The sequence below is a fragment of the Bubalus kerabau genome, chromosome 2 (genome assembly GCF_029407905.1).
Source record: "Bubalus kerabau isolate K-KA32 ecotype Philippines breed swamp buffalo chromosome 2, PCC_UOA_SB_1v2, whole genome shotgun sequence".
Taxonomy (NCBI): domain Eukaryota; kingdom Metazoa; phylum Chordata; class Mammalia; order Artiodactyla; family Bovidae; genus Bubalus; species Bubalus kerabau.
In genome coordinates, this window is record NC_073625.1 from 88967427 (window position 1) to 88979289 (window position 11863).

The window sequence follows — 11863 nt, forward strand, 5'->3', positions numbered from 1 at the left end:
AGAAGCAACAGTTAGAACCAGTCATGGAACAACAAACAGGTTCAAAATTGGGGAAGGAGTACATGAAAGCTGTATATTGTCACCCTGCTTATTTAACTTATATGCACAGTATATCATGATTACACTATTCATGAGCTGGATGACTCACAAGCTGGAATCAAGACTGCCAGGTGAAATATTAACCACTTCAGATATGCTGAAGATATCTAATGGCACTCTAATGGCAGAAATCAGAAAGGAACTAAAGAGCCTCATAATGAGGGTGAAAGAGGACTGTGTAAAAGCTGGCCTAAAACTCAACATTCAAGAAACTAAGATCATGGCATTCAGGCTCAACACTTCAGGCAAATAGATGGGGTAAAAGTGGAAACAGTGACAGACTGTATTTTCCTGGGCTCCAAAATCATTGAGGATGGTCACTACAGCCATGAATTTAAAAGATACTACTCCTTGGAAGAAAAGCTATGACAAACCTAGATAGCATATTAAAAAGCAAAGATATCACTTGGCCAACAAAGGTCCATATAGTCAAAGGTATGGTTTTCCCAGCAGTCACATATGGATGAGAAATCTGGACCATAAAGAAGGCTAAGTGCCAAAGAATTGCTACTTTTGAACTGTGGTGTTGGCAAAGACTCTTGAGAGCCCCTTGGACAGCAAGGAGATCAAACCAGTCAATTCTAAAGGAAATAAATCCTGAATATGCATTGGAGGAACTGATGCTGAAGCTGAAGCTCCAATATTTTGGCCACCTGATATGAAGAGCCCCCTCATTGGGCTCTGATGCTGGGAAAGATGAAGGCAGGAGAAGAAGGGGTGACAGAGCATGAGATGGTTGGATAGCATCACTGACTCAATGGACATGAGTTTGAGAAAACTCTGGGAGACAGTGAGAAACAGGGGAGCCTGGCGTGCTGCATTCCATGGGGTTGCAAAGAGTTGGACATGATTGAGTGACTGAACAACAACGACAGAGGATAAGGAATTCTATAAGACCAAGGATGATAACATTGGCAGAAGCATTGACTGCAGGGAAGTCAATAAATCTAGACATATCTAGAGTAAGTATATATTCCAATAAGAACAAAGGACTCCCACTTCAGATGTAACCAGGCTGCCACCAGATACACAGCTGATCATGCTAATAAATGGTGGTGCCACATCAAGGGCTTAATGTTGGGCTTGACTGCTGACTGACTGGGTACCCAGCAGTGGTAAAATCAAGCCGGACTTAGGAAGGGGAAGTAAATGTTGTTGAGCCTATCAATAACCTCTATCCCTACCACCTTGGCCACTTAATTTGGGAGCCCACTGAGTGGTGACAGAGGTGCTTGAGAAAGACTGACTAGTGTCTATACATTGTGTGTTTAATTGCTCAGTCGTGTCCGACTCTTTGCAACCTCATGGACTATAGCCCACCAGGTTCCTCTCTCCATGGGATTCTCCAGGCAAGAAAATTGGAGTGGGTCTCCGTTGCCTTATCCATGGGAGCTTCCTGACACAGAGACAGAACCTGGGTCTCCTGCACTGCAGGTGGATTCTTTACCATCATCATCTTAATCCCTTAATGATAATATCCTATTCTGCTGAGATCACTTTTCTTGGTGAACATTTGCATGGGACACAAATACCTTCATGTTTTTTGCCCATTCAGAGAGATCTATTAACATAACTCTTCTACAGATCTCTTTGTCATTGATTTCATCATATTCCTTCAAAGTCTATGAATATTCCACCAAATCACTGGCCACAATAAATGAATCACACATAATCACACAACTGTCCATTTCTCCTCCCAAAGAAAGTGTACAATTAGGTGCAATGGTCAAAGACCTGCTCACTGGTAGTTCTTCCTTCACCACTGTCCACTGTAATGTCACAGAGAGGAGCTGTAGTGCAGCAGCTGTCCACTTTATGACTGTGCCTGCATACCATTCAGAACCATCTGTAAATCAGCCCTCAGTCTTCTCAGTCAGCTAATCATAAGGACACAGGCCCAGGCTGGGAGACAGAAGCCACTGCAGCAGGAGTGAAGGCAAATAGAGTTTGGACCACTGCTTTAGTAACTTACTTGTGCTCTTAGGGCTTGTTTCTGCTTGATCAAGTTTATATACACTAATTTCATTATATGAAGAAATGCTTCTGTGCATACCTAACTGCATGGAGAGTGACAGGGATACTATTCAGCTTAGCAAGGGCAGCTCTGGTATCATGGAAAATTGGTGGCCATGGTTAAACATTCTTTTTCTACGAAGGCTCACTAGCAGGCCAATGGTTGTTTCTCTAAATTAGAGTAGTTATGTAGAGGATGGCAGTGCTTTGCTCAGAATTCTAAGGGCATGCACTACGATCCACTTCTAGAAGTCTGTTAAAGGTGCTGAGCTCTTCCACTGCCACTTCCAACACCAGTGCTTGTGCTGGATATGGCCCATGAGCACAGCAGCTTTTATGTTAGCCTTGATATGTTGGAAAGCCTCCTCTCCTGAAGAGAAGTGAAGTCGTTCAGTCATGTCAGACTCTGTGACCCCATGGACTTTAGCCTACCAGGCTCCTCCATCCATGGGATTTTCCAGGCAAGAATACTGGAGTGGGTCACCATTTCCTTCTCCAGGAGATCTTCCTGACCCGGGTCTTTCACACTGTAAGTGAATGCTTTACTGTCTGAGCCACCAGGGAAGTCCCTTCTCTCCTGGGCTTCACTAAAAACTAGTAGCCCTTCCTGTCACTTGGTAAATGGGCTGGAGGAATACACCCAGATAAGGATAATATTGCCTCTGAAATCCATCAGTTCAGTTCAGTTTAGTCGCTCAGTCGTGTCCGACTCTTTGCAACCCCATGAATCGCAGCATGCCAGGCCTCCCTGTCCATCACCATCTCCCAGAGTTCACTCAAACTCACGTCCATCAAGTGGGTGATGCCATCCAGCCATCTCATCCTCTGTTGTCCCCTTTTCCTCCTGCCCCCAATCCCTCCCATCATCAGAGTCTTTTCCAGTGTGTCAACTCTTCATATGAGGTGGCCAAAGTACTAGAGTTTCAGCTTTAGCATCATTCCTTCCAAAGAACACCCAGGGCTGATCTCCTTTAGAATGGACTGGTTGGATCTCCTTGCAGTCCAAGGGACTCTCAAGAAATCCATAGAGGCTTCTTATTGTAAGGCTAATCTTTTTGTGTTTATGAGAGCACAGTGAACAAAAGGTTACATTTGGTTACAAGAGATTCTCACCTTTCCTCACCTTTCTTCATCTGCTACTCAGACCCTTATCACCCAATTTTCTGTCAGTTTGGAGGTTTCTGCTTTTCTTTGCCAATGGACTCCTGCTGCTTACAAGATGCGTGATTTCCTGGTTCCTGCCCCCATTTTGCTGCTCTTCCCTAGCTACCTGTATGCTGTAACATTCCCCCGTCAAGGAGTCTGGACCCTTAAAATCTTTTACTCATCATGCACCAATGCCAAGACACTTCTTTGTTGTTGTTCAGTAGGTTAGTAGTGTCCAACTATTTGCAATCCCATGGACTGTAGCACATCAAGTTTCCCTGTCCTTCACTATCTCCCAGAATTTGCTCAAACTCATGTCTATCAAGTTGATGATGCCATCCAACCATTTCATCCTCTAATTCTCTTCTCCTTTTGTCTTCAGTCTTTCCAACATCCAAGGCTTTTCAGGTAGCCAAAGTATTGGAGCTTCAGCTTCAGCATCAGTCCTTCCAATGAATATTCAGGGTTGATTTCCTTTAGGATTGACTGGTTTGATCTACTTGCTGCCCAAGGGACTCTCAAGAGTCTTCTCCAACACCACAGTTCAAAAGCATCAGTTTTGGGGCACTCAGTCTTCTCTATGGCTTGGCTCTCACATCTGTACATGACTACTGGAAAAACCATAGCTTGACTATATGGACCTTTGTCGGCAAAGCAATGTCTCTGCTTTTTAATACGCTGTCTAGGTTTGTCATTGGAGAAGGCAATGGCAACCCACTCCAGTACTCTTGCCTGGAAAATCCCATGGACGGAGGAGCCTAGTAGGCTGTAGTCCATGGGGTCGCTAAGAGTTGGACACGACTCAGTGACTTCACTTTCACTTTTCACTTTCACGCATTAGAGAAGGAAATGGCAACCCACTCCAGTGTTCTTGCCTGGAGAATCCCAGGGATAGCGTAGCCTGGTGGGCTGCCATCTTTGGGGTCACACAGAGTCGGACATGACTGAAGTGACTTAGCAGGTCTGTCATAGCTTTCCTTTCAAGGAGCAAATGTCTTTTAATTTCATGGCTGCAGTCACCATCAACAGTGATTTTGGAGCCCAAGAAAATAAAATCTGCAACTGTTTCCACTTTTCCCCCTTCTATTTGCCATGAAAAGATGGGACCAGATTTCATGATCTTTGTTTTATGAATGTTGAGTTTTAAGCCAGCTTTTTCTCTCTCCCATTTTGATATAAATAATGTCATTATTTTTCTCAATAAATGTTTAATGGCAACTTCTCTGTAAATATTTAAAGGCAAATCTGAACATATGACCGTAATAGTCAAAATCCCTTAGTAGTTATCCTTTAAGTTGGGTAAAGAACAAAGTTACCCAACCAGCCTCTAGATACTCTGTGATCACTCACACTGGCCTCTTTTGTCTACTTTGTCTCCACTTTGCCTCTCTCTTTGCACACACGCTCCATTTGCCATTTTTCTTTGTTTCTGTATTGTTTCTGTAATGATCCAACTCTCTGAGAAGCTAGGCGTGCAAATGAAGGAAGTCTCTGAGGATCGCAAATATCCAGATACAGCACCCTGCGAGAAATGGTGCCCCTCAGGAACCACCTCTGACCTACCAAAACAGAATCTGCATTCTAAGAAGATCACCAGGAGATTCATAGGAATTGAAGTTTGAGGAGCACTGATCTTGGCTACCTACCACTGTGGTCTTTGCTTTTGCTTTTCCTTTGCTCTTCCTAGGAAGATTTCTCATCAGTTTTCACTGTAAAGTGGGGGGGGGGGTTAGGTGTGGGTCTGGATGTGAGTTACAATTTCCATGAGGAGAATTTTCTTGTAGTTGGCTTCTGAAGAGATTCTAGAACTTTGACGTCATTAAAATCATGTGTAGTTAATTAAGACCATACTGAAAGAATATCAAAATTCACAGATAAACTGGAGTTTGCATAAACATGTCAGAAATGTGTTCTGTGTTATGTAAACATAACTTAATGTTTATGATTTCAGAGACTGCAATGCCCTGTGGAACAGCCTGGATTCCTCATAAATGTCCAAGTACATAATGCCCAGTGGAAAAGCTTAAGTTTGTCCTAAAGGGAATACTTGGGCACTATCAGGGGAATTTTAGTTCATCATTCCTTCCTCTTTTGGCAAAAGCATACAGTTACGCAATGGTTGACAATTCTGTTCAAAACAAGTTCATATAAACAACATTTTCCTGGGCCTGGAAAATGAAGCTCTCAAAATGAATCAGTGTGCAAAATGATGCTGCCCGTGTTATTGCAATCGCAGTGCCTGAGTTCTATTTTCTATTAATACTTCAGAAAGCTGAATGCTAAAGGGATTTCCACAATTGCTTAACAGATATTGGTGAGAGAGAATGATTTCTATAATATTCATTATTTTTTATAGAAGGTTGAAATATTATTAAATTTGTAATAATTTTGATTTGGTTTATAAGATATCAAAATATCCAGTTGAAAATAGATAACAGTGAATAATCTGCATATTTTATTATTGTGAGTAAAATCTGGATAAGCAAAATAGCTCTAAGACAACACTGTATTCTTTAATAATATAAAATTATCTGGTTAAAATAATTGGAATGATTCCATAGCTTAAGTTTTGGTTACAAGACTGTTAAACAATAAAAGGCAGTTTAGGAATTTAAGTCAGAATGTTTCTTGTAAAAGAAACTTTTTTGATAATTGTATTCAAAACACTTATTTCATTTAATTAAGCAGACTCTCTGCATTTAAGTCACTTAAATAGTAACCTCTATTTTGTAACCTACTTCTGACAATAGTTTTGCTGAAAAAAGCATGTATATAGAAAAATGCAAAAAATGTTCCTCTAGTGCTCTTTTCAGCTTTATGACTTAATAATTACCTACACATTGAGCTGAACATTTTGATTATTTAGTTTTAGGACTGCATAGAAGAAAAGTGAAGCAAGGTCGTTCAGTCGTGTCCGACCCTTTGAGACCCCTTGGACTGTATGTAGCCTACCAGGTTCCTCTGTCCATGGGATTCTCCAGGCAAGAATACTGGCATGGGTTGCCATTTCCTACTACAGGAGATCTTCCCGACTCAGCAATCAAACCCAGGTCTCCCGCATTGTAGGCAGACACTTTACCGTCTGAGCCACCAGAGAAGTCCTGCATAGAAGAAAGACCAGTCCAAATAAGAGTACATTTAATAACTGCAATTATCGGGACTGGTTATTTATATTGCCTGTATGAAATTCCAGTCTTTGACTCTATTTTTGCTATCAAACTGGTAGAAAAGCAAAAACTGATAAGTAAATCCATCAGAAATTCTAGGGAAAGTCAGCTCTAAGCACAGTAATAGCAATGATACTAGGCAGTGATGGTATATTTACTAACAATACAAATTTATAAGGTAAAATTAAAATGAAATTTCCTATTCCATACACAAATTCCATAGAAAAATAAACTTGGAATTTTGAATAAAAGAAAAAGAAAAGATTCTCAGTGCTGACAACTTCTAATAAAAATCAGACTTAGGACAATATTTAAGTCCTACTTCTAGCTTTTCCCTTTATTTCATCTGAGCCTTCCTCTGATACTTCCTCTCTCCCTCTTCATTGCCTTGTCTTTCCTACACTTAACATTGATGTTCCTTCCCTTCTTCTCTTTCTGCTTCCTGTTTCCTTTCCACTGTCCCTTCCCCGTCCAAATTTCCCATTCTACTGCTTTATCCTTACTCCTTTCACTGCTTCCTCTCTCTCTTTTGAAAACTTTCATGATGTTGTTCCACGAGACAAGAAATACACATCTGTTGCCCACATCTCAGATCCTCTCTTTCATTTTCCTCACTACTGTGCCACTTGCTTTCCTTCCATTTCTGGCCTCGACTCTCTCACAAATGGAAACTGCTCTCACTAAAGCCACTGAGCCATCAGGGGACTACTAAAGCCACCAAAAGTCTCTTAATCCTGACATTCAGTGATCTCTGTTCACTCCTTATCCAGCCAGATAATTTATCTGACTTAGGCACTGTTCTTTGTTCTTCTTGAGTATTTTCCTCTCTTCAAGTTCCCAACACTTAGCTTTCCGTTCTCTCCTGCTTCTCTGATCATTCTGCTCAGTAGCCTTTTCTGGTCTTTCCTTTTTGTATGAGCCGGTATTCCTGGTTGCAAGATATCTCACAGTGACAATGCCACAGTTGTGGAAACAGGATGAATTTTGTTGTGATACTGTGTACTTGGCTGATTTGCAACCAAAAATCTCTTGTTCGCATTTGACCTCTTTCTCACCTTTTCATATCACAAATTTAGTGTAGGTAGGTTTGAGTTCAGTCAGTTCAGTTCACTCAGTCATGTCCGACTGACTCTTTGCAACCCCATGAATTGCAGCACGCCAGGCTTCCCTGTCCATCACCAACTCCCAGAGCTTGCTCAAACACATGTACATTGTGTCAGTGATGCCATCCAACCATTTCATCCTCTGTCATCCCCTTCTCCTCCTTCCTTCAGTAGTTCCCAGCATCAGGGTCTTTTCTAATGAGTCAGCCCTTTACATCAGGTGGCCAAAATATTGGAGCTTCAGCTCCAGCATCAGTTCTTCCAATGAATAGTCAGAACTGATTTCCTTTAGGATTGACAGGTTGGATCTCCTTGCAGTCCAAGGGACTCTCAAGAGTCTTCCCCAACACCACAGTTCAAAAGCATCAATTCTTCAGCGCTCAGCTTTCTTTATAGTCCAGCTCTCACATCCATACATGACTACAGGAAAAACGGATTCATTTTGATATTTGGCAAATCTAATACAGTTATGTAAAGTTTAAAAATAAAATAAAATTAAAAAAAAAAAAAAAATAAAAATAAAAAAAAAAAAAAAAAAAAAAAAAAAAAAAAAAAACCATAGCTTTGACTAGACCGACCTTTGTTGGCAAAGTAATGTCTCTGCTTTTTAATATGCTGTCTAGGTTTGTCCTAGCTTTTCTTCCAAGGAGCAAGCTTCTTTCAACTTCATGGCTGCAGTCACTATTTGTAGTGATTTTGGAGCCCAAGAAAATAAAGTCAGCCACTGTTTCCACTGTTTTCCTATTTGCCATGAAGTGATGGACCAGATGCCATGATCTTCGTTTTTTGAATATCAAGTTTTAAAACAGCTTTTTCCTTTCTCCTCTTTCAACCTCATCAAGAGGCTCCTTAGTTCCTCTTCACTTTCTGCCATAAGGGTGATGCTATCTGAGGTTACTGATATTTCTCCCAGCAATCTTAATTCCAGCTTGTGTTTCATCCAGCCCGGCATTTCACATTATAGGGAGACATAATTGACATACTCTTGACAGAGTACATACCTGACAGAGTACATACTTGACAGAGCCTTGACATACTCCTTTCCCAATTTGGAACCAGTCTGTTGTTCCATGACCGGTTCTAACTGTTGCTTCTTGACCTGCATACAGGTTTCCTAGGAGGCAGGTAAGGTGGTCTGGTATTTCCATCTTTTTTGAATATTCCACAGTTTATTGTGATCTACACAGTCAAAGGCTTTAGTGTAGTCAATGAAGCAGAAGTAGATGTTTTTCTGGAAGTCTCTTCCTTTTTATGACCCAATGGATGTTGGCAATTTGATCTCTGCCTTTTTCAAGCTTGAATATCTGGAAGTTCTCGGTTCAGGTATTGTTGAAGCCTAGTTTGGAGAATTTTGACCATTACTTTGCTAGCATATGAAATGAGTGCAGTTGTGTGGTAAGTTTGAACGGCTAACCCTATATCTAGTTCCCTCACTCTAAATTCACAGAGAAAGTCAGTTTTCAGAATTTTGGCTTCTAAAGTGAATGACAGTTTTTGTCTACCATCAAGAATCATGTGGCAGAAAAGAGGATCAGATGACGTAGCAAAATCCATTTTAATTTAACTGCCTCACATTTAATTATTTTTACCTTATGAATGCTGTCCACTAGATAAGTCATACAAAGTATGTTTTCTGCCACCTCAATGATTCCCAAGTCATTATTTCTATTAAGCTCTTGGAGAATCATACTGCTAGGTTTATGTCATTTCAATGTTCAGAGGATGTTCTTAGCAAAAATTGGCCACTGTATCTGAGTTTTCAATCTTAATTTTTGATGATCATCTAACCAGACACCAACTGACTGTTTTACCTTTATTTATAACTCTTCACATCTAATGGTGACTTTACCTTCTGATTTATTTTGATTTGTCTGCCTTCTTCAAAATTTTCAATGTCATATCACACATGGAATAAAAACTTCACAAACGTTTTAATCACTTGGGGAACATTTATAAAATACATATTACTAGGCGTAATCTATGACCTACTGAATCAATTTCTACAGTAATACCTCAGAATCTGTATTCTGTACCAAAACTCCCCCAGAGAATTCTGTTACATAATATGGTATGGAAATCCCTTCATAAAAGTTCCAGTTTACTGATCAATATTTATGACACCAGGGTCTTCAGCCTGCAGCCTATTTTCTGCAGTCAAGTACTTATTAAAAAAAAAAAAAAACAAAAAAACAAAAAACGGTGAAGACACTCCATGTCTCAAAAATTTTCAATGTCTGTCTATTCCTTGAAGAATAAAATTTAAGATCTTTCACATGGCATTCAATTCATTTTATAATCCAGGGCCTTCTAACATCTTTACTTTTTTTTTTTTTTTTGGCTGCACTGGGTCTTCATTGCTATATGCAGGTTTTATCTAGTTGTGGTGAACGGGGGCTACTTTTCACTGTGGTGAGCAGGCTTCTCATGGCGCTGGCTTTTCTTGTTCCAGAGCACAGGCTCTAGGGCCCATGGACTTCAGTAGCTGTGGCACAAGGGCTCAGTAGTTGTGACGAATGGGCTGAGTTGCCCCATGGCATGTGGGATCTTCCTGGACCAAGGATCAAACCCATGTCCCCTGCATTGCAAGGCACATTCTTAACACCTGGATCACAAGGGAAGCCCCACATCTTTACTTTTGATGCATAATGTCTTAATGTCTTCTCTTCTATACCTGTTAATTATTGTACATACTTTGAAATAAAATAGTTGCATTTTTCTAATCTAATAATTTTCTAAATACTTTTTATGTATTTTAGAAGAGTAAATAAAATAAAGGGCATTCAGGCTAGTGTATGGTTTTATTTCAATTATTTTCACCAAATTTTCTTTCTTAAATGATTGATGACTGTCCTTTTTACATTCACTATATTTGATTTCAGAGGCCTTCTATTAAGGATATGGAAAGAAAAAATGCAACAGAGCTGACAGAGTTTGTTCTCACAGGACTTACATATCAACCAGAATGGCAAATCCCTCTGTTCGTGCTCTTCTTGTTTATATATATCTTCACTATCATGGGGAACCTGGGTTTGATTGCTGTCATCTGGAATGACCCTCACCTTCACACCCCCATGTACTTATTCCTTGGGAGTTTAGCCTGTGTGGATACTTGGTTATCCTCCACAGTGGTCCCCAAGATGCTGGTCAACATCTTTACCAAGAATAAGAGGATATCTCTCTCTGAATGCATAGTGCAATTCTTTTCCTTTGGAGTCAGTGCAACCACAGAATGTTTTCTGCTGGCAACAATGTCATATGATCGTTATGTAGCCATATGCAATCCATTACTTTATCCAGCGATTATGACTAACAGACTATGCATGCGAATGTTAATTTCATCACTTACAGGTGGCCTTCTTCACGCCTTACTTCACACCTGTTTTTTATTCAGATTAACCTTTTGTAATTCTAACATAATACATCAATTTTATTGTGACATCATGCCGTTGTTTAAAATTTCTTGTACTGATCCTTCTATTAATGTTCTGGTGATATTTATTTTCTCTGGTTCAATTCAAGTGTTCACCATCCTTATTATTCTGGTCTCTTATACACTAGTTCTCTTTACAATTTTAAGGAAGAAGTCTGCACAAGGCATAAGGAAAGCATTCTCCACCTGTGGTGCCCACCTCCTATCTGTCTCCTTATACTATGGGACTCTTCTTTTCATGTATGTGCGCCCTGGATCCACACAAGCAGATGATCAAGATATGATGGACTCTGTATTTTACACTGTCATAATTCCTTTCTTAAATCCAATTATCTACAGCCTGAGAAATAAGAAAGTCATAAATTCACTGACAATAATGTTAAAGAGAAATATTTAGATCTAATACTAATATGTGCTTTCTTACTTGAAAACAACACAAAACTATGTAGATTAGAGCTCAATTTTGTTTGCATTCATAACTACCCTATTATTTTAATGACAAGATTTCAGTACTCAATAAATTCTTTAAGATATTTATATATCCTATTAAAAGAGACAGGGAATTTTAATCAAATGTTCATATCATGTTAAAATAAATAAAGAAGAATTTAAAATGGGAAAGTCCCTGGCTATCCAGTGCTTAGGACTACACACCATCACTGCTGATGGCCTGGGTTTGATCTCTGGTCTGGAAACTAAGATACTACAAGCTGCATGGCACAGCCAAATAAATTAAAATGAAAAAAAAACTTTACAAGCTTCTATATTCCTCATTGTGGTTTTTAAAGTAGATTTATTAAACATGTATTAAGCACTAAAATATGGGTTTCCCAGGCGACACAGTGGTAAAAGAATATGCCTGCCAATGCAGGAGACACAGCAGATGTGGTGTGGATCTCTGGGTC

The 11863-nt window shown here is 39.8% G+C and overlaps 1 protein-coding gene across 1 annotated transcript; it reads left to right on the forward strand.

The window, feature by feature from the left end:
• Positions 1 to 10389: 10389 nt before the first annotated feature.
• LOC129644796 (olfactory receptor 5H2-like) lies at positions 10390 to 11355 on the forward strand. The gene has a single exon (XM_055570249.1). It carries the CDS (start codon positions 10426 to 10428, stop codon positions 11353 to 11355), a length of 930 nt encoding a protein of 309 aa, XP_055426224.1. The 5' UTR covers positions 10390 to 10425.
• The last annotated feature ends 508 nt before the right edge of the window (positions 11356 to 11863 follow it).